Consider the following 24,793-nt stretch of genomic DNA (forward strand, 5'->3'; position numbering starts at 1 on the left):
GTATGGAGTGCTTGACTGAAGGACAGAGAGTGTGTTTGACTGATTGTTATGTTTAGGAGAATATGTTTTTATTTATATTATGGTCACCAACTTTTATTTTACTATTTGCATAGACAAGTTGTTTCTATATATTTCATTTCATGTTTGTTATAACTGATTGATAGTGTAAAAAAACTTTACACTACTCATAGTATATTAATTAAATTTGGGGAAAAAATTCTATCATGTTTTATTTAATTACGCCAATAATTGTTGATGTTGTGACTTGTGACCATTGATAATTTTGTATACTTTAAAATAATTTTTAGAAGTTGGATCGAGAAAAATAGACCAACCGTGAGAAAAAGAGGATCGAAATAAATTGATATAAATGGTTTTATTTTTAGAAAGATCTAAAAAAAGAATACAAACAAAAAGAAAAAGGTGACATGAAACTAACATTTACAATGAGAGACACGAGAACTAGTAGAAGTAGGAAATGAGATTCCTCTTTCTTTCATCATACTTTCAGTTACTACAGAAATAATTTTTTACATCAGTTGGAAATGACATTTTACATCAGTTTGCAACCGATGTAAAGTGATATGATGTGGTAAGTCCACATCCTTTCACATCAGGTTGCGACTGATGTGAAATCTTGAATTTCTACATCAGGTCCGCTTGCACTGTTGTAATAGACACACTTTGAAATTTAACCCTACAGTTTTCACATCAGTTATACGATGGGGACTGAAGTTAAATATGTATATTTCACATCAGTTTTCAAAATCACTGAAGTGAAATAATTTTTTTAAATTTTTTTTTTTAAATGGCTTATCAAATAAGCTTGACCCCTGCTTTTTTTTTTTTTATAGCAATAAAATGAAAACAAATTATGGATAATTTAAATGCAAAAAAATAGTTATATTATCTAATTGGATATTACATAATCAATCCTCAATTTTCCACGTCAATATTCCAATCTATAAAAGAGGCATATGAATACAATATAGCTAGAAATAATCCAATAAAACAACTTTAGGCAGAAATTTCAAACAAAAAAAAATCCACAGCAGAATCATCATTGTAAATACGCTAAACATCAGCTGCAAAAAGCATCTCATCTCAGTCGTAAGCATCGGCAATGTCTCATCTCAGCCACATCATAATCAATTTTCAGCTACAAAAAACAAAATCAATTGAAAAAGTTATCATCAACTGCAGAACCTTTTGTGCTTCCATGCACAACAACTTTATAAGAAGTGATTGAGGATGAGTCTGTGATGGATGTCTAGTTTCTGATATGGTTTTTAAGCTTGTCATGCCAAATAATTAAACAGAATTCAGAGAATACTTTTAAGAAGCTAATACCAAGGATTGCCACTATATGCAAAGGTTACTAGAAATATCCTAATTACTTCAAATATCTAAATTACATGAAATTTGTGATCTGTTATGAGAAATATCCTAATTACATAGAAATTTGTGATCTGTTACGAGTTTCAATATAAGTTTCTATATAATTACTTCAAATATCTAAATTACATGAAATTTGTGTAATGAGTTGTTAGGCCTTATAATTAAGTCAAATCTGTTAGTATAAAAAGTGAAGCTCAACAGATATTCTATGGCACAAAACGGTATACGTTCATAACAGACAGACAGTGTAGGATATTATCATATGCAACTTCTGCCAACTAACTGATAGAGGTAGAGACAGACAGAGAGAACACTACATCTGAATTGTGACATAAATATTAGAGAACACTAATCATTAACTTACAATTTTCTCAGCAACAACTTTTGCAGCCTCTGATGTATACTCTCCCCCTTTCTTTTGTCTTGCTCTCTTCCATGTATCATGACGTGACGGAGGAGATAGACTTAGATCATCACTTAATATATCATCTAAATCTCCTGATTCTTCTAGCACTTTTCTCTTTTCCTTCATCATTTTCTCTTGAAGCAGTTCATATCCTCCACGAGATAATGTATGTCTATAAATATTTTTAGCCACACAATCCCTACCCTTTTGACTTTTTGCCTATTATAAATACAAATCATTACTAAATTGATTTGATTAAATAAAAAAATGTACAATAAAAAATTAAATATAATTACTACAAACAAACCTTAAATTCATCGGAATTTCGAGACTCAAGGAACCCCTTCCATATATGTTCTTTAACAAAAGGATAGCTAACATACGGAGGAGGGCGTTCGGCTTTGGGATGTGCAATATATTCCGATGTGAGTTGTGCCTTAAACCCGTTCCACCATGCCCCCATCCACACCATCCATCTTTTCTTCAATGGATCATTTTTTGGATCATCACTTTCTGGAATAACAAAATGCTTCTATATACATCAAATATTTGGAGTTAGTACCTAAAGATCAATAGATACAATAATTAAATAGTAAATGCAGAATTAAAAATATAACTATAATACCTGAAGATCAACCCAAATTGCATCTTTTGTGCTTGCATCTACCTCTCTCCAATCATCGATTAAAATATTTCTTCCTTAGTAATGTTTGGCTCCCGGTTCGCACAAGAAACACAAGGACACGGGAAAAGTCCATCATTGTTTGGAAGATTTTGTTCAGCAAACTGTAGAAATTCTATCACTCCATTATCAAACTCTTCACTTAATCGATTAGCTCTCATCCAACTACGATCCATAATGATGAACTGAAAATGAACACACACTGAATCAAAGAATTGTGATGCCTACATAACTATTAGAACTTAGAAGACTTGGAGTTTGACCAAATAAAAAACTTGGTGCGCTTAAGATACGTAACTACTTACGCGGAGGTACGAGATTACTACTAGCTAGAAATCTCTTAGATGACACGCAAAACTTATTAAGCTCAACTAGGTGTAAGACACACCTAGCGAAAAAGCAAAAATTGATAACCACATGGAACAAAAAAGGTAGGCCAAAGGTCTAGAATTTCTATCTTAATAAAAATGTATGCAATTATCATTATCTGCATTAAAAAAGTGTACATTGCAGAGGCATAACATTTCAGATTAGGAAAGCTTCAACAAGACTTTCATTGATATAGCGTGACATGATTAAAATAAACCATATCAGAATAATGGCATATATGCATTCATCGAATAATTGCAAAGTATATAGTGTGACATGATTAAAATAAACTATATCAGAATTTCATGAAAACTTTGCATAAGGTGATGTCCCTTAAAGAAGCCATAAATTAGATTGTACTTTATATACATCTAGAGTAAAAGTTATAAATGATTTAAACTGATCATTGATCACAATAATAATTACAACCAGTTTCACAAACGGTGTTAATTTCACTTTGTTTATTATGTGCCATTCAGATTAGAAACTATTTTTTTTTCCTTCAAAAAAAAAAAGATTAGAAACTATTTCCCATTAATAAACATTGACATTCAGATTACATATTATTTGACATATTCATCCAATTCCTTCTGAAAAAATATACTTCCACAAGGATTGAGTTAAGGTGCTTACTTGGCCTAACGTAAATAAAGAATAAGTAAACATAGGGACTAGAACTACTCAATTAAGATAGCTAAATCACAATTAGTCAACAACTAAATCTGTAGAGACAGTAATGCACCCCCAATAACTACTTATCTTCTCTATGTTTTTTCAACAAAGTCCCAGAAATTATTTTCCATTTTGTTGGTTATGTAATCAATTAACATGAAAAAAGATTGAAACTTTGTCAACACCCTGCTGCATTATTGGTACCACAATTCATTAATGTAAGGAGATAATAATAGCAAACAAATTTTACTAGTACCATTAATAAACTATGTACGAGAGACTAGACGGTAATTGAAGAAAAACCCATACACAGATTCCAATGTAGTAGATAAAAATTACAAGATGCAGCAGTAAATAATACTGAGTGATACAAGTTGCAGAAAAGCTATCACAAGTCACAGAAGTTACAAATTTGAGCAATCCTTTGTACTAACAGAGCTTTATCTCAGTGCTACCAACAATCACATGAAAGTAAAAAACATTAAACGAAAATCTAGGGACTAAGACCACACAATAAAAATAATAATAGTTGTGACTTTTGTATGAAAGTTTAACTCAGTAGTCAGTACTAACAATCACATGACAGTTAAATACAATAAAAATATTATTAATATTATTATTTTTTAAAAATATATAACTATTATTATAATTAAAAAAGCTGAAGAAGTAAAAAAGAGTTGGGACTTTTGTATCACCAGTTTAATACCCCTTTTCTCCAATAAATCGTAATCATAATTAACTTCTGAAATAACTTCTTTTAAAAATAAAAAAAGACATTCTATACTAACATTAATAGACCATTTGTTATCAATCGAAAGCATAGTACTGGCCATGGCAACAATCGAAAGCATAGTACTGGCCATGGCAACACCAGATTTGCAGCATAAAAAGAATTTAAACGTAGGAATTTAAAGCTTGAACCAATTTATTCCCCCCACCCACATCAGTGAAAATTGATTACCATGTACAGAAAAACAAACCATCATCTTCAATGAATCAATTAAAACTTTAACAGTTAACTCAATTACAATACAAAGACAAAATGGGAAGAACAAGTACCTGATTAGATTATATCTGATTAAAATGCCTCAACTTTCAAAACCTTAAAACCCCAAATCAAACGATAATCTACAAAAAAGAATCACAAAACTCAATAAACCCCAAAACCTGCCATCTAGTTCAAATCAAACTAAAATTATTTCAACAATCAGGTAAACCCTAAAATTATTTCACACAATCAGCTAAACCCTAAAATTATTTCAACAACAATAACAACAAAGAAGTTAAAATTAAAGAAAACTTACAGGTTTGAAGAGAGAATAAATCAGAAACGAGTAACAAAACCAAGAAGGGTTTGTTGTTATGTTTGGTTCGAAGAAGAAGTGAAAGATGACCAAAGAAGAAGTGAAAAACGAAGAAGGGTTTGGCGTTGTGTTTGGACGCTGGTGGACGGTGATTAAACGGTGGTGGACGGTGATTGGAAGGTGATTGTGATTTGGAATTTAATGAAAAACGAAGAACGAAGAAGAAGTGAAAAGCGTGGATGTGTTTTTTGTTTTTACGATATATGAAGGGATAAGGTAAAGGTGAAAGTTTGTTTTTCCATCAGGCAATTCTCATCCACTGATGTAAAAATAAGATAGCCAAAGTTTTCCTTTAAATTGCGAAAATGCCACCGCGTGTTTTTCCCTTCATTTCAACTATGCACTGATGTAAATGCTATATGCTATTAGGAATTCCCTTCATGTGCTTATGTCAACTGATGTAAAAGCTCACAGTGTGTATCTTTCCCTTCAGATATTTTCTGTGCTGATGTGAAAACTAAAACCCCCTTGATGTAAAATCTATATTTTGTAGTAGTCATAACTTAATTTCAGGTAACAGTTTGGTCCTTTATCTTTTTTTATTTCAATTTGGTCCTTTTTGTCCATTTTCATATACATTTTCAAGCTTCAAATCTAATATTCTTATGCAAACATAGACGAGGATCATAGATTTGAAGATTGAAAGACCATAAGAAAATAAAATCATGAATTTTAAACTTAAAAATTCATATGAAAATGGACAAAAAGGACCAAATTGAAATGAAAAAAAGATAAAGGACCAAACTGTTACCTGAAATTAAGTTAAGGGACTAAAAGTGTAATTTTGCTTTTAATTTTCTATTTTATTATTATTATTATTATTATTATTATTATTATTATTATTATTATTATTATTATTATTATTATTATTATTATTATTATTATTATTATCTTGTTATGATTTAAAATAGAGAAAACTTTCAAGCTTAAAAGTGTTTACATTTATCTTCCTCTAAATACACTAGTAAAACTCCAACCCATAACTTTGAGATGCAAGACCTTTTCTTAACCATTGTCTTGTTGGCTTGACTTGGTTTTCCATCACCATCTTCTAGGTCCCACTTGTGGAATTTTTACCACCAATAGCATTCATTACCTTATTTTTGAACAAGACTATTGTGTATTTGATTGATCCCGTTAAAATTTTGATGTGGTTGTGGTTTAAAGTTTGTGATCCTAATTGTGCATATGATTAGAATCGTTGGTGGATTAATTTCTAGGGATTTTGCACTAGTTTTGGCCCTTAATGGCTTTGTTTTTTGGTTGGTTTATGATCTTTGGATTTGTTGTGTTGTTTCTTTTGAAGAAGTTAAGCTAACCCATCCTGTAACACCCCGTTTTCCCAACATAAAAATTTCATAAATAATTATCAGAGTAATTCACATAAACGGAATGCTACATCTCTTTATCATAAAATCTTAACAAAATAGATAATAATTTATCCGTCAAAAATTCATCAACATAACATTTAAAAACTTCGCAGCGGATTTAGTTTAACAATAGAAATAGTCTTGGCACGGAAGGCCTCATCATAAAAGTCTCATAAAAAGTCTAAAACATCTCATTAGTTCAAATCCAAAAAACTTAATCATAATCTCTTAAAACAATACGTAAGGAATAGAAAACAATAGCAAAGTCCCCATCCCGTACGTATCAGAGCACCTAAGACACACACTTGTGAGGAGTCCACTCACGACCGCAACTAATCTTGGTTGCCTGTACCCATACGAAGAGCAACATTTTCAAGCAAAGGGGTGAGATTTCTCAAACAATAATATTAAGCATATAAATCATAAACTACACTTAACAACGTGAACATCATATAATTCGATAATTATATCTAACATCTTAAACTTCATTAACTAGCATCATTAATCTTCTTATATTAGTCACAAAACTATCATAATACTAATCATAAACATCTTCATATATCATCAATTACTAATCTTAAACATCATCATATAACATCAAATAATAGTCACCAACAATTATCACATAGCATCAATATTAATCACAAACGTCACCACATTTCATCAAACATTATTTATAAGCATCATCATATATCATCAACATATAAACATCATATATCATCTTAAATATAATCACAAACAATCATCACATATGTTATTCATCATTAGATACTACTTTAGAACTTCATAACTTAACGACTCGACTCGACTACGCAACTCTTCGTCTTAAATCATCTTGACTCAACTCAACTCGACTATGCAACTCTTATCATCTTAAATCATCTTTATATGTAAATGCATGTGATACCATTTTAGGGCATAAGCCCTCATCGTCGTGGTTGAGCATAAATATACTCCTAGGCCATAAGCCCTCATCATCGTGGTTGAGCAAAAGCTCCATCGTCATGGTTGAGCAAAAGCTCCATCGTCGTGGTTGAGCAAAAGCTTCAGGGCATGAGCCCTCATCTTTAAATGAGTATGCATGGACTCAACATCTTACGTCTTAGAAACTTCATGAACATCTTACAACTCTTTGACTTAGACCGACACTTACATCTTAAATAAGACTCGGCAGTATATGCAGCATATAAATAATTCATCTCATATCAGCATCATAGTACAACAACATCAAATGATAATCAACAACATCTTAAACATCGCATCATCATAAGCATCATAATTAACACATATAGTGCATAAATAACAAGATCACATCTTTATATAACACATCATTAAATCACACATCTTCGAATAACACATCTTTATATAACATATATTTAAATCACACATCTTTAAATAACACTTCTTTAAATCACACATCTTCAAATAACATCATCGTCAAATACAACATCGTTAAATAACACATCAATTACACATCGTTAAATACTTATCAATCAGTGTCTTACATCTTACAAGAACAATAATCACTTTATCATCATTACTAACTATTACTATTAATTTTAAAGTATTTTAAATCTCAAAGTCAACTGTTTGCTCTACCTAAAAGTCTTCGATTTCAAAAGTGAAGATAAAAAGTCTTGACACACCTGTAAACTTGGTATTGAGTGAGGGAGATACCTTGTAAACTAACTAAGTTTTAACAAGTGAAGGATCATGATAATAATAGTTCAAACCACACGGGTTAGTAATTTCTAGAAGTTATTCTTAGGAGTTCATATAGGGACTTGAGCATAGCGTACTTAACTAAATTAATTAAATCTATAGCTACGATACACACCACGGAATTGCCACAATAACAGCTGATAGGGATTAAAACATCTCCAGCAAACAGGTGCACAACACACGCATAAAAGGGAAGTAAATCCCAAAAATGGTAGCCACACACCGAGAGGGGAATAATTAAAATAGGGTAATGCTAATTATAACTGAACTCAACAACAATGGAATTAATGAAAGGAAGGCAAGCACTAACCGATAATATAACTAAAGTGAAATTGGTGCATCACAGTTTGGTACCATCAGGGGTTAATTAATTGTATAGAAGACATTTTTTTTGAGGGATTTGTATAGAAGACATATGTTGTTATATAGGCAGAGTATAATTTGGACCACCAACTCTTTGGGTCCAACTTGGACCACTTCAATATTGGCCATAGATTTATTACTAAAATATTGGAACGGACCAGATTTATGGTGGACAACCCTTCTAGCAAGTTTACTCCAATTTCAAGCTTACATAGTTCATGCTACACCAGATTATCTCTCTTAATTATGAAATTACCCATATATCCTTAATGTTTTAATTGAAGATATCCAATTTTTTCTTATTTCTCTTCTCCACCACCGAGATCTTCTTCTTCCATTCCAATTTCTCTTCATCTTCAACTTCTTCTCCTCCACTTCTTCTTTCCATCAAACTAAACCCCAAATTTCATTCATTTTTTTCTTGTTTTCATAAACCATAACTTTGTTGTTCTTCTTTCCTCACACCATAATCTTGTTCAAGACTGTTTTTAGTTCGTTCTCAGTATCTCAGGACCGATTTCCTTCTTCCTTCTTCGATTAAATTTCCAGTTTAAGATTCAATTTTGCTTTTGTGGGTCTGGATTCTGTTTCACACGATGGTGGTGGCTTTCTCGTGACTTGGTTTTGTTTTCACATAGTATTATTACATAATTCATGTTTCAATTAAGCTTATCGTAAAAAAGGGTTTTAAGGACGAATCTACTGATGAACAAATATGAAGGAGTCCTTGTTGGTGATGTGAATGCAGAGATGCTGTAAAAATGGGTTTTGAAAAGAAATAACAAATATGAATTCACTTCTGCGGGTCCACACTACAATTTAATATGCCTTTTAATTTTTTTTTTAATTAAAAACATGTAAAGGGAATTGATACAATGTGATGTGCTCATGGTGTTGTCTGAGCTTCTTGACCTGCTATTGTAAGTCATTTAGGTGGTACAAGTTGGATCCAAAGAGTTGGTGGTCCAAGTTAAATGGACCCTGTTATATATATGCACATGTATGCTAGATAGCCGAATCAAGAATTTTCAAGGACACGTCAGCAGCTTCAATTGGAATTTAAGGGATAATAAGAAAACTAGAACTTGAAATTCGATGAAATAATAATGACATGCGACAACAATTGAAAATCAATATGAACAATTACTATTTAATAATCACGATTTTAACTTGAAAATATCACAAATTCAAAAACGAAAATCAAACATATAATTACAGCAACTTAAGAGAACACGAATTAAACACATACTCATCAAAAAAATTAAGAAAATAATGAAAATTAACAACCCTTCACTAGCCACATGAGTACACAACCCTATGATGAATAAAACTCCCCTTACAAACTCATCCTAAAGCATGTTAGATGCAATCTAATGATTCACAGACCTAATATTAGTGAAAGATAGTCTCACCCTTACCTTAAATTGTTTTTCTGAAATCAAAAGCAGCGTTCTTCGTTCCTAGGGTTCTCTCTCTGAGTTCTCCTCTTTCTTCTCTTCTCTCTTGTTCTTCTCTTTTCCAAAAAGCGGTTTAAAAACTCTTTCTAACCTAAGCTTCCTTATTTATAATACCAAATACTCTTCCTAAACCTATTTAGGCCCAATAACTTATTCTTCTTTCTATTTTAACCTCCAATTCTACTTACACTAATAATTTTAACCTATTTAGGGTATGCATGCCTTAGATGTATGTTTAGGGAATGTATGTTTAGATGTATGTTTAGGAACTTTGAAACTTAGAAAAATCCTTTTTCCAAAAACATGAACAATTTCACTCAAATATTTTTCCAAATAAACCTTGGGATCAAAATCCCATTGATTTTCCCTTTATTTTCTTAAACAAAACCTTAATAAACTTTAATCATACTTAGACCTTTTTGCAAAATGACTAATTCAACCTCATATTTTCAAAATCTTATGCCCTTGAGGCCTCTCTCTCTCTCATTCTCCAAAATTCCATTTTCAAACTTAAAATCAATCAACAAAAACAAAAACATTTTTTGGAAGAGAACTACGATGGATTTGATCCCTTAAGAGGGTACGTAGGCAAGGAACCAATATTCCTTCAATTCAAATAAAACAAAAATTCAAACACATTCTTCTCCCTCCAATTCTTCACTTAGTAAACTTTTAGGTGTAAATAATACTTTCAAATAGCATTTAAAAATAAAGCGCGCGCGTAGAAAGTAAAGACGGTTCCTATAGGATACTATAGTCGTTATGGGTGCCTAACACCTTCCCGTAGCGAAAACAACTCCCGGACCTCGATTCTCAAGGGTTTTGCTTATTTTTCCCTTCCCAAGAAAAAATGAGATATCAAAGGTTAAAAAGGTTCAAACTTAATCAATGTTTGACACCCAAAAAACCAAGATAAAACAAATCTACATACAAATATGTGTGCAAGAAGGGACACAAAGAACATGTGAGTGCATTATACATCATGTTAAAAGTATAAGACGTTAGTAGATGAACATCAAACATAGATCAATCTATACAACATGATAACAATCACAACAATATAGTATTATATGATATAGTGAATGACAATTCAATGCTCAACATGCCACATAAAATTCATGTTGCTCCAAACCAACCAAAGAAAACTTGAATTAAAAGGTTTCACTCTGTGTGATACGCAAGTGCAACGCCCCCATCTGAATTCCTAAGCATCCACACCAACTCCTTCCACCGTCGATCTCAAATTTTCGGTCGCCGCATATTCCGATTTCAATTCCTCTCCGTCCTTAAGCTCTCGTGCCTTCTCTCTTTCGTTATCGTATCAGCTACTGTCGTCGGGATTGTGATTTGGTTTCTGGAAAGTCACAACTGCAACTTGAGTAAGAGAATGGGGTTGTTGACCAAAACCATTTGAAGAAGACGAAAGCGGTGGAAAATTATTGGTTTGGATGTAAGAAGCATAATTGGATTAGAAGATGATTATAATGGAGATGAGTTTTGGTACTTGCAACAAATTGAAGTGCCTTTTCAACCGGTGGAAAAATTGAACCTTTTTGCATATTCAAATTGAGTGTTTGGAGAGAAGGAGGTCAAGAAGACGATGCTTCTATCTATCTGCAAAAAGCACAAATATACTGTTATGGGTTCTCTGTGTGTTATTTTATCCTTACATCAAAACAAAATCCCATAGTTTTCATTCAATCCTCATCTTGTCTTTCACTATAATAATAATTGCACTCATGCATGTTATTTCTCCTTGAATACATATTTTTATTTTTGTTTTGTGTTAATGTTATTTTGAATTTTTTATAAAATTATATATATCTCCTATGAATTTCAATTATAATATTTAGCCGGTATTTTGCGCTCCCCCTAATATTTTGAGCAAGATCCGCCACTGCAAATATCGTTGATACAATGTAAAAGCAAAACAAAAATGGATTGCAGCCTACAAGGAATAACGTTGCTTATGAAAAAACCAAGGATATTAATTTGTCTACGTATAATGAAGGTAGTCATAAAAAAGGAACTAGAGAGGAGTGTAACAAGTAAAACTGAATCAGAAACAACTGATTCAAGCAAATTGAAGTACCAAATGCCGCTATAAGCTAATGAATAATGTTTGGTGGTAAAATTCCACAAATGAGACTTAGAAAGAAGGTGGTGAAAAATCAAGTCAAGTCGATGGTTAACATGACTATTACTTAATTAACCTTAACATAAATGATTAAATAAAAAATAGAAGATAAAGACGAATTGTGTAAAAATGTCAAAACTGCTTGTCATACCCCAATTTTTGACATAAGATTATATAGTGGGGTGTACCTTTAATTAATGGGGGTACATAATTGTGCGAACGAAGTAAGCACTGGAAAAATATTATTTGGAAATGATAAATTAAATATTTAATTTAATCGTTATTATTTTGTCAAAAAAAAAATTTAATCGTTATTAAAAAGTGCTTTCTTAGTCCCCAAGTTTTGCTAAAATATTTAGAACGCAATCTAGAATATTTTGGAACACAATCCGAAATATTTTGGTAGGCAATCTAATATATTTTAGTGTTTGATCTGAAATATATTTTGATATACAATAATATATTTATGTACTGAATAAAATATTTTTGTACTCAATATAATATATTTTAGCACTCAATTGGGATATTTTTGTACTAGATGAATTACTTGTTCGTAAAGTTTCTCACTTATTAGTTGTGAATTTTCTCTATAAATAGAGAGCTCACACAATGCATTCTGGACACCGAAATTCACAGTTGACGCTTCCTGTGCTTTTTCTCTCTTCTTCCTCCTTCAACTTGTGTTGACGAGTTTTTCTTCTTTTTCTACTCCTCTCTGTCCCTTTTGGTTTCAACGTATTTTAAAATACGTCATTTTGTTTCGTTTTAAGTCTATTCTTTTATTATTTATTTATTTTCGTAATTTATTTCAATTCTATTACTTATTAATTTGCACTTAGGTTGTATTTTAGGAAGTGGTAGCATCAAAAATCAAAAAAAATAATTTCATAATAAACCTTGATTTTCAATCAAGTGATCCTTTTTTATTTTGTTTTCTTAATCAAATTTTAATCAATTTAATTATATCTTGAGTTTATTTTCTTTTAATATTAAAAAACACAAACCAATTTCTTATTTGCCAATTGGCCTTTTATTTTAAACTTATTCAAAACTAATAAAAAAATACAAAAACAAATCAAACAACAATTTTTACCCCGAACTATGAGGTTTTGATCCCTCACGGGTACGTAGGCAGAGGACACTCGTCCTTCCAAATCAATAAAAAATGTAAATAAAAAACCTTTCTTTTTTCTTTTATTTGATCACCACTCTAACTTCTTTTTTAAAGCAAGCAAGTTTAAGCACAAGATGTTAAATAAAATCAAGAGGTTCTCGTAGAGTACTACGAATATTTAGGGTGCTAATACCTTCCCTATATATAACCAACCCCCGAACCTTTAATCTTTAAAAATGTGGTATTTGAACCTTTTTTCACTTTCTTTTGAAAAAAATAAAATTTCAGTCGTGAAATAAAAAGTGAGTCAAAAACTAATCAAATAGTCTTGATCTCTGAACATGATAAGAACCCCCCATATATATATATACATTTGCGCCATATACTTTCATTTTCACACTCTTCTGAACTCTTTTTCTACTTAACTTTCTTAACCTTTTTAGGCTTTGAGAAAGAAAGGATGCCGGATATTGGTTTTTGCAGCTACGAGCATGGATGGTGTCCAACTTGCGAGCTTAAGTATGATGTGGAATCAATGAAAATGGACCCACTGGAAGGAGTTGCTATGAAGTTGTTTTAGTATGTTTTTATTATTAATTTTTTTTATCTCTTTGAAGTTTTTTTTTTCTTTTCTTTTTATTAACTTTTACGTCTGTTTCAGCTTTGATAAGCTTAAGTATATCAGGATTCGTGAAAGAGACACTGATAGTACTACAAACTGCACTACTATTGATCTAATTGGTCTGTGGTCATCTATGACTGAACGTAGAAAGGCCGTTTGGATGGACTATGCTGCAAACTTGGCTATCTTGGGAAATAATGCGGGGTGGAATAATATGCTTGAGCCTGAACATATTAAACTACTTTTCCTTTAGAGGAGGTAAATCTTAGATATGTGTATATTAGTTTTATTTGCCACATCTTCTTTTTCATGTTTTATGATAAAAAATATTTATTTACTCTTGTCATCTCTGAATGTAATATTTGGTCCTATGTGTTTTTTCTTCATTTATGGTTTTTCATTTTGTTTCATGCATTGTTGATTTGCATTTGAGTTGTTTATCATAGTTTTGTTAACTTCATCAAATGTCATCAAACCTCATACTATTTATTTCTATAGTTTTTTCTCTTTTATGATCATATAACATAGCTTGGTATTTACCATCCATGCTTATTTTGTTTAATGTCATTCTAAGTATCTTTGTTTCATGCATTATTGATTTTTTTTTTTTTATCATAGTTGTTTTAACTTCATCAAATGTCATCAGACCTGAAACTATTTAATATCTACAATTTTTTCTTTGTTATGATTATATAACATTGTTTGATATAATATTATCATTTTCTCCATTGTTTGATATAATGTTCCAGATTTGATGTTGAGGTTTTGTTTAGGTTTTTTTGTTATACCATAATGGCAATATTATATTTGTACCTTCTTTAATTTCTTGTGATTTGATTTGATGATTTCATTTACTCATTTATTTTCTTTTGATTGTTGGGACATGCAGGTATGGAGTGCTTGACTGAAGGACAGAGAGTGTGTTTGACTGATTGTTATGTTTAGGAGAATATGTTTTTATTTATATTATGGTCACCAACTTTTATTTTACTATTTGCATAGACAAGTTGTTTCTATATATTTCATTTCATGTTTGTTATAACTGATTGATAGTGTAAAAAAACTTTACACTACTCATAGTATATTAATTAAATTTGGGGAAAAAATTCTATCATGTTTTATTTAATTACGCCAATAATTGTTGATGTTGTGACTTGTGACCATTGATAATTTTGTATACTTTAAAATAATTTTTAGAAGTTGGATCGAGAAAAATAGACCAACCGTGAGAAAAAGAGGATCGAAATAAATTGATATAAATGGTTTTATTTTTAGAAAGATCTAAAAAAAGAATACAAACAAAAAGAAAAAGGTGACATGAAACTAACATTTACAATGAGAGACACGAGAACTAGTAGAAGTAGGAAATGAGATTCCTCTTTCTTTCATCATACTTTCAGTTTCATAACTTAATTTCAGGTAACAGTTTGGTCCTTTATCTTTTTTTATTTCAATTTGGTCCTTTTTGTCCATTTTCATATACATTTTCAAGCTTCAAATCTAATATTCTTATGCAAACATAGACGAGGATCATAGATTTGAAGATTGAAAGACCATAAGAAAATAAAATCATGAATTTTAAACTTAAAAATTCATATGAAAATGGACAAAAAGGACCAAATTGAAATGAAAAAAAGATAAAGGACCAAACTGTTACCTGAAATTAAGTTAAGGGACTAAAAGTGTAATTTTGCTTTTAATTTTCTATTTTATTATTATTATTATTATTATTATTATTATTATTATTATTATTATATAAGAAAAAGTTTAAATGAGTCGAGTTCCATGACTTAATAAGGTCAGAGCTACTTCGAAGACTCTCTAAAGAGGTTTTCGCGTTGACAACGAGAGTTGAATTTATAATTTTTTTTTATAAATTGAACTAAACTTCATTAACTCTTGTTATGATTTAAAATAGAGAAAACTTTCAAGCTTAAAAGTGTTTACATTTATCTTCCTCTAAATACACTAGTAAAACTCCAACCCATAACTTTGAGATGCAAGACCTTTTCTTAACCATTGTCTTGTTGGCTTGACTTGGTTTTCCATCACCATCTTCTAGGTCCCACTTGTGGAATTTTTACCACCAATAGCATTCATTACCTTATTTTTGAACAAGACTATTGTGTACTTGATTGATCCCGTTAAAATTTTGATGTGGTTGTGGTTTAAAGTTTGTGATCCTAATTGCGCATATGATTAGAATCATTGGTGGATTAATTTCTAGGGATTTTGCACTAGTTTTGGCCCTTAATGGCTTTGTTTTTTGGTTGGTTTATGATCTTTGGATTTGTTGTGTTGTTTCTTTTGAAGAAGTTAAGCTAACCCATCCTGTAACACCCCGTTTTCCTAACATAAAAATTTCATAAATAATTATCAGAGTAATTCACATAAACGGAATGCTACATCTCTTTATCATAAAATCTTAACAAAATAGATAATAATTTATCCGTCAAAAATTCATCAACATAACATTTAAAAACTTCGCAGCGGATTTAGTTTAACAATAGAAATAGTCTTGGCACGCAAGGCCTCATCATAAAAGTCTCATAAAAAGTCTAAAACATCTCATTAGTTCAAATCCAAAAAACTTAATCATAATCTCTTAAAACAATACGAAAGGAATAGAAAACAATAGCAAAGTCCCCATCCCGTTACGTATCAGAGCACCTAAGACACACACTTGTGAGGAGTCCACTCACGACCGCAACTAACCTTGGTTGCCTGTACCCATACGAAGAGCAACATTTTCAAGCAAAGGGGTGAGATTTCTCAAACAATAATATTAAGCATATAAATCATAAACTACACTTAACAACGTGAACATCATATAATTTGATAATTATATCTAACATCTTAAACTTCATTAACTAGCATCATTAATCTTCTTATATTAGTCACAAAACTATCATAATACTAATCATAAACATCTTCATATATCATCAATTACTAATCTTAAACATCATCATATAACATCAAATAATAGTCACCAACAATTATCACATAGCATCAATATTAATCACAAACGTCACCACATTTCATCAAACATTATTAATAAGCATCATCATATATCATCAACATATAAACATCATATATCATCTTAAATATAATCACAAACAATCATCACATATGTTATTCATCATTAGATACTACTTTAGAACTTCATAACTTAACGACTCGACTCGACTATGCAACTCTTCGTCTTAAATCATCTTGACTCAACTCAACTCGACTATGCAACTCTTATCATCTTAAATCATCTTTATATGCAAATGCATGTGATACCATTTTAGGGCATAAGCCCTCATCGTCGTGGTTGAGCATAAATATACTCCTAGGGCATAAGCCCTCATCATCGTGGTTGAGCAAAAGCTCCATCGTCATGGTTGAGCAAAAGCTCCATCGTCGTGGTTGAGCAAAAGCTCCAGGGCATGAGCCCTCATCTTTAAATGAGTATGCATGGACTCAACATCTTATGTCTTAGAAACTTCATGAACATCTTACAACTCTTTGACTTAGACCGACACTTACATCTTAAATAAGACTCGGCAGTATATGCAGCATATAAATAATTCATCTCATATCAGCATCATAGTACAACAGCATCAAATGATAATCAACAACATCTTAAACATCGCATCATCATAAGCATCATAATTAACACATATAGTGCATAAATAACAAGATCACATCTTTATATAACACATCATTAAATCACACATCTTCGAATAACACATCTTTATATAACATATATTTAAATCACACATCTTTAAATAACACTTCTTTAAATCACACATCTTCAAATAACATCATCGTCAAATACAACATCGTTAAATAACACATCAATTACACATCGTTAAATACTTATCAATCAGTGTCTTACATCTTACAAGAACAATAATCACTTTATCATCATTACTAACTATTACTATTAATTTTAAAGTATTTTAAATCTCAAAGTCAACTGTTTGCTCTACCTAAAAGTCTTCGATTTCAAAAGTGAAGATAAAAAGTCTTGACACACCTGTAAACTTGGTATTGAGTGAGGGAGATACCTTGTAAACTAACTAAGTTTTAACAAGTGAAGGATCATGATAATAATAGTTCAAACCACACGGGTTAGTAATTTCTAGAAGTTATTCTTAGGAGTTCATATAGGGACTTGAGCATAGCGTACTTAACTAAATTAATTAAATCTATAGCTACGATACACACCACGGAATTGCCACAATAACAGCTGATAGGGATTAAAACATCTCCGGCAAACAGGTGCACAACACACGCATAAAAGGGAAGTAAATCCCAAAAATGGTAGCCACACACCGAGAGGGGAATAATTAAAATAGGGTAATGCTAATTATAACTGAACTCAACAACAATGGAATTAATGAAAGGAAGGCAAGCACTAACCGATAATATAACTAAAGTGAAATTGGTGCATCACAGTTTGGTACCATCAGGGGTTAATTAATTGTATAGAAGACTTTTTTTTTTGAGGGATTTGTATAGAAGACATATGTTGTTATATATGTTGTTATATAGGCAGAGTATAATTTGGACCACCAACTCTTTGGGTCCAACTTGGACCACTTCAATATTGGCCATAGATTTATTACTAAAATATTGGAACGGACCAGATTTATGGTGGACAACCCTTCTAGCAAGTTTACTCCAATTTCAAGCTTACATAGTTCATGCTACACCAGATTATCTCTCTTAATTATGAAATTACCCATATATCCTTAATGTTTTAATTGAAGATATCCAATTTTTTCTTATTTCTCTTCTCCACCACCGAGATCTTCTTCTTCCATTCCAATTTCTCTTCATCTTCAACTTCTTCTCCTCCACTTCTTCTTTCCATCAAACTAAACCCCAAATTTCATTCATTTTTTTCTTGTTTTCATAAACCATAACTTTGTTGTTCTTCTTTCCTCACACCATAATCTTGTTCAAGACTGTTTTTAGTTCGTTCTCAGTATCTCAGGACCGATTTCCTTCTTCCTTCTTCGATTAAATTTCCAGTTTCAGATTCAATTTTGCTTTTGTGGGTCTGGATTCTGTTTCACACGATGGTGGTGGCTTTCTCGTGACTTGGTTTTGTTTTCACATAGTATTATTACATAATTCATGTTTCAATTAAGCTTATCGTAAAAATGGGTTTTAAGGATGAATCTACTGATGAACAAATATGAAGGAGTCCTTGTTGGTGATGTGAATGCAGAGATGCTGTAAAAATGGGTTTTGAAAAGAAATAACAAACATGAATTCACTTCTGCGGGTCCACACTACAATTTAATATGCCTTTTAATTTTTTTTTTTTAATTAAAAACATGTAAAGGGAATTGATACAATGTGATGTGCTTATGGTGTTGTCTGAGCTTCTTGACCTGCTATTGTAAGTCATTTAGGTGGTACAAGTTGGATCCAAAGAGTTGGTGGTCCAAGTTAAATGGACCCTGTTATATATATGCACATGTATGCTAGATAGCCGAATCAAGAATTTTCAAGGACATGGCAGCAGCTTCAATTGGAATTTAAGGGATAATAAGAAAACTAGAACTTGAAATTCGATGAAATAATAATGACATGCGACAACAATTGAAAATCAATATGAACAATTACTATTTAATAATCACGATTTTAACTTGAAAATATCACAAATTCAAAAACGAAAATCAAACATATAATTACAGCAACTTAAGAGAACACGAATTAAACACATACTCATCAAAAAAATTAAGAAAATAATGAAAATTAACAACCCTTCACTAGCCACATGAGTACACAACCCTATGATGAATAAAACTCCCCTTACAAACTCATCCTAAAGCATGTTAGATGCAATCTAATGATTCACAGACCTAATATTAGTGAAAGATAGTCTCACCCTTACCTTAAATTGTTTTTCTGAAATCAAAAGCAGCGTTCTTCGTTCCTAGGGTTCTCTCTCTGAGTTCTCCTCTTTCTTCTCTTCTCTCTTGTTCTTCTCTTTTCCAAAAAGCGGTTTAAAAACTCTTTCTAACCTAAGCTTCCTTATTTATAATACCAAATACTCTTCCTAAACCTATTTAGGCCCAATAACTTATTCTTCTTTCTATTTTAACCTCCAATTCTACTTACACTAATAATTTTAACCTATTTAGGTTATGCATGCCTTAGATGTATGTTTAGGGAATGTATGTTTAGATGTATGTTTAGGAACTTTGAAACTTAGAAAAATCCTTTTTCCAAAAACATGAACAATTTCACTCAAATATTTTTCCAAATAAACCTTGGGATCAAAATCCCATTGATTTTCCCTTTATTTTCTTAAACAAAACCTTAATAAACTTTAATCATACTTAGACCTTTTTGCAAAATGACTAATTCAACCTCATATTTTCAAAATCTTATGCCCTTGAGGCCTCTCTCTCTCTCTCATTCTCCAAAATTCCATTTTCAAACTTAAAATCAATCAACAAAAACAAAAACATTTTTTGGAAGAGAACTACGATGGATTTGATCCCTTAAAAGGGTACGCAGGCAAGGAACCAATATTCCTTCAATTCAAATAAAACAAAAATTCAAACACATTCTTCTCCCTCCAATTCTTCACTTAGTAAACTTTTAGGTGTAAATAATACTTTCAAATAGCATTTAAAAATAAAGCGCGCGCGTAGAAAGTAAAGACGGTTCCTATAGGATACTATAGTCGTTATGGGTGCCTAACACCTTCCCGTAGCGAAAACAACTCCCGGACCTCGATTCTCAAGGGTTTTGCTTATTTTTCCCTTCCCAAGAAAAAAATGAGATATCAAAGGTTAAAAAGGTTAAAACTTAATCAATGTTTGACACCCAAAAAACCAAGATAAAACAAATCTACATACAAATATGTGTGCAAGAAGGGACACAAAGAACATGTGAGTGCATTATACATCATGTTAAAAGTATAAGACGTTAGTAGATGAACATCAAACATAGATCAATCTATACAACATGATAACAATCACAACAATATAGTATTATATGATATAGTGAATGACAATTCAATGCTCAACATGCCACATAAAATTCATGTTGCTCCAAACCAACCAAAGAAAACTTGGATTAAAAGGTTTCACTCTGTGTGATACGCAAGTGCAACGCCCCCATCTGAATTCCTAAGCATCCACACCAACTCCTTCCGCCGTCGATCTCAAATTTTCGGTCGCCGCATATTCCGATTTCAATTCCTTTCCGTCCTTAAGCTCTCGTGCCTTCTCTCTTTCGTTATCGTATCAGCTACTGTCGTCGGGATTGTGATTTGGTTTCTGGAAAGTCACAACTGCAACTTGAGTAAGAGAATGGGGTTGTTGACCAAAACCATTTGAAGAAGACGAAAGCGGTGGAAAATTATTGGTTTGGATGTAAGAAGCATAATTGGATTAGAAGATGATTATAATGGAGATGAGTTTTGGTACTTGCAACAAATTGAAGTGCCTTTTCAACCGGTGGAAAAATTGAACCTTTTTGCATATTCAAATTGAGTGTTTGGAGAGAAGGAGGTCAAGAAGACGATGCTTCTATCTATCTGCAAAAAGCACAAATATACTGTTATGGGTTCTCTGTGTGTTATTTTATCCTTACATCAAAACAAAATCCCATAGTTTTCATTCAATCCTCATCTTGTCTTTCACTATAATAATAATTGCACTCATGCATGTTATTTCTCCTTGTATACATATTTTTATTTTTGTTTTGTGTTAATGTTATTTTGAATTTTTTATAAAATTATATATATCTCCTATGAATTTCAATTATAATATTTAGCCGGTATTTTGCGCTCCCCCTAATATTTTGAGCAAGATCCGCCACTGCAAATATCGTTGATACAATGTAAAAGCAAAACAAAAATGGATTGCAGCCTACAAGGAATAACGTTGCTTATGAAAAAACCAAGGATATTAATTTGTCTACGTATAATGAAGGTAGTCATAAAAAAGGAACTAGAGAGGAGTGTTACAAGTAAAACTGAATCAGAAACAACTGATTCAAGCAAATTGAAGTACCAAATGCCGCTATAAGCTAATGAATAATGTTTGGTGGTAAAATTCCACAAATGAGACTTAGAAAGAAGGTGGTGAAAAATCAAGTCAAGTCGATGGTTAACATGACTATTACTTAATTAACCTTAACATAAATGATTAAATAAAAAATAGAAGATAAAGACGAATTGTGTAAAAATGTCAAAACTGCTTGTCATACCCCAATTTTTGACCTAAGATTATATAGTGGGGTGTACCTTTAATTAATCGGGGTACATAATTGTGCGAACGAAGTAAGCACTGGAAAAATATTATTTGGAAATGATAAATTAAATATTTAATTTAATCGTTATTATTTTGTCAAAAAAAAAATTTAATCGTTATTAAAAAGTGCTTTCTTAGTCCCCAAGTTTTGCTAAAATATTTAGAACGCAATCTAGAATATTTTGGAACACAATCCGAAATATTTTGATAGGCAATCTAATATATTTTAGTGTTTGATCTGAAATATATTTTGATACACAATAATATATTTATGTACTGAATAAAATATTTTTGTACTCAATATAATATATTTTAGCACTCAATTGGGATATTTTTGTACTAGATGAATTACTTGTTCGTAAAGTTTCTCACTTATTAGTTGTGAATTTTCTCTATAAATAGAGAGCTCACACAATGCATTCTGGACACCGAAATTCACAGTTGACGCTTCCTGTGCTTTTTCTCTCTTCTTCCTCCTTCAACTTGTGTTGACGAGTTTTTCTTCTTTTTCTACTCCTCTCTGTCCCTTTTGGTTTCAAGGTATTTTAAAATACGTCATTTTGTTTCGTTTTAAGTCTATTCTTTTATTATTTATTTATTTTCGTAATTTATTTCAATTCTATTACTTATTAATTTGCACTTATAGGTTGTATTTTAGGAAGTGGTAGCATCAAAAATCACAAAAAATAATTTCATAATAAACCTTGATTTTCAATCAAGTGATCCTTTTTTATTTTGTTTTCTTAATCAAATTTTAATCAATTTAATTATATCTTGAGTTTATTTTCTTTTAATATTAAAAAACACAAACCAATTTCTTATTTGCCAATTGGCCTTTTATTTTAAACTTTTTCAAAACTAATAAAAAAATACAAAAACAAATCAAACAACAATTTTTACCCCGAACTATGAGGTTTTGATCCCTCACGGGTACGTAGGCAGAGGACACTCGTCCTTCCAAATCAATAAAAAATGTAAATAAAAAACCTTTCTTTTTTCTTTTATTTGATCACCACTCTAACTTCTTTTTTAAAGCAAGCAAGTTTAAGCACAAGATGTTAAATAAAATCAAGAGGTTCTCGTAGAGTACTACGAATATTTAGGGTGCTAATACCTTCCCTATATATAACCAACCCCCGAACCTTTAATCTTTAAAAATGTGGTATTTGAACCTTTTTTCACTTTCTTTTGAAAAAAATAAAATTTCAGTTGTGAAATAAAAAGTGAGTCAAAAACTAATCAAATAGTCTTGATCTCTGAACATGATAAGAACCCCCCATATATGTATATACACATTTGCGCCATATACTTTCATTTTCACACTCTTCTGAACTCTTTTTCTACTTAACTTTCTTAACCTTTTTTTAGGCTTTGAGAAAGAAAGGATGCCGGATATTGGTTTTTGCAGCTACGAGCATGGATGGTGTCCAACTTGCGAGCTTAAGTATGATGTGGAATCAATGAAAATGGACCCACTGGAAGGAGTTGCTATGAAGTTGTTTTAGTATGTTTTTATTATTAATTTTTTTTATCTCTTTGAAGTTTTTTCTTTCTTTTCTTTTTATTAACTTTTACGTCTGTTTCAGCTTTGATAAGCTTAAGTATATCAGGATTCGTGAAAGAGACACTGATAGTACTACAAACTGCACTACTATTGATCTAATTGGTCTGTGGTCATCTATGACTGAACGTAGAAAGGCCGTTTGGATGGACTATGCTGCAAACTTGGCTATCTTGGGAAATAATGCGGGGTGGAATAATATGCTTGAGCCTGAACATATTAAACTACTTTTCCTTTAGAGGAGGTAAATCTTAGATATGTGTATATTAGTTTTATTTGCCACATCTTCTTTTTCATGTTTTATGATAAAAAATATTTATTTACTCTTGTCATCTCTGAATGTAATATTTGGTCCTATGTGTTTTTTCTTCATTTATGGTTTTTCATTTTGTTTCATGCATTGTTGATTTGCATTTGAGTTGTTTATCATAGTTTTGTTAACTTCATCAAATGTCATCAAACCTCATACTATTTATTTCTATAGTTTTTTCTCTTTTATAATCATATAACATAGCTTGGTATTTACCATCCATGCTTATTTTGTTTAATGTCATTCTAAGTATCTTTGTTTCATGCATTATTGATTTTTTTTTTTTTTTTATCATAGTTGTTTTAACTTCATCAAATGTCATCAAACCTGAAACTATTTAATATCTACAATTTTTTCTTTGTTATGATTATATAACATTGTTTGATATAATATTATCATTCTCTCCATTGTTTGATATAATGTTCCAGATTTGATGTTGAGGTTTTGTTTAGGTTTTTTTGTTATACCATAATGGCAATATTATATTTGTACCTTCTTTAATTTCTTGTGATTTGATTTGATGATTTCATTTACTCATTTATTTTCTTTTGATTGTTGGGACATGCAGGTATGGAGTGCTTGACCGAAGGACAGAGAGTGTGTTTGACTGATTGTTATGTTTAGGAGAATATGTTTTTATTTATATTATGGTCACCAACTTTTATTTTACTATTTGCATAGACAAGTTGTTTCTATATATTTCATTTCATGTTTGTTATAACTGATTGATAGTGTAAAAAAACTTTACACTACTCATAGTATATTAATTAAATTTGGGGAAAAAATTCTATCATGTTTTATTTAATTACGCCAATAATTGTTGATGTTGTGACTTGTGACCATTGATAATTTTGTATACTTTAAAATAATTTTTAGAAGTTGGATCGAGAAAAATAGACCAACCGTGAGAAAAAGAGGATCGAAATAAATTGATATAAATGGTTTTATTTTTAGAAAGATCTAAAAAAAGAATACA

At 31.1% G+C, this 24,793-nt stretch overlaps 1 protein-coding gene across 4 annotated transcripts; it reads right to left on the minus strand.

Moving 5' to 3' along the window:
* Positions 1–882: 882 nt before the first annotated feature.
* On the minus strand, positions 883–5,155 carry LOC146949252 (uncharacterized). Of its 4 annotated transcripts, none has more exons than XM_085745340.1 (6): positions 4,832–5,155; positions 4,587–4,655; positions 2,430–2,671; positions 2,112–2,336; positions 1,763–2,023; positions 883–1,159 (listed from the first exon to the last, which is right to left on the minus strand). In XM_085745340.1, the coding sequence occupies exons 4-6, from the start codon at positions 2,274–2,276 to the stop codon at positions 1,100–1,102; spliced, it is 486 nt and encodes a 161-aa protein (XP_085601466.1). In that variant the 5' UTR covers positions 2,277–2,336; positions 2,430–2,671; positions 4,587–4,655; positions 4,832–5,155; the 3' UTR covers positions 883–1,099. The 4 variants fall into 4 exon arrangements, with proteins under 4 accessions (XP_085601466.1, XP_085601464.1, XP_085601465.1 ...); XM_085745338.1 differs by having other exon boundaries at positions 2,430–2,688; positions 4,832–5,151; XM_085745339.1 differs by having other exon boundaries at positions 4,587–4,701; positions 4,832–5,151.
* Positions 5,156–24,793: the final 19,638 nt, after the last annotated feature.

This window comes from Medicago sativa, chromosome 2 (genome assembly GCF_051527215.1).
Source record: "Medicago sativa cultivar Bolivia chromosome 2, Bolivia_mono, whole genome shotgun sequence".
Taxonomy (NCBI): Eukaryota; Viridiplantae; Streptophyta; class Magnoliopsida; order Fabales; family Fabaceae; genus Medicago; species Medicago sativa.

Bases quoted from the DNA above. Each gene is read 5' to 3' on its own strand.
- LOC146949252 (XM_085745341.1), bottom strand. From the start codon at position 2,276: ATGGTGTGGATGGGGGCATGGTGGAACGGGTTTAAGGCACAACTCACA. The intron at 2,024-2,111 runs GTTTGTTTGTAG...TATTTATAATAG, and splicing joins GAAATTCCGATGAATTTAAG to GCAAAAAGTCAAAAGGGTAG. The intron at 1,160-1,762 runs GTAAGTTAATGA...TGTTTTTTGTAG, and splicing joins AAGTTGTTGCTGAGAAAATT to CTGAAAATTGATTATGATGT.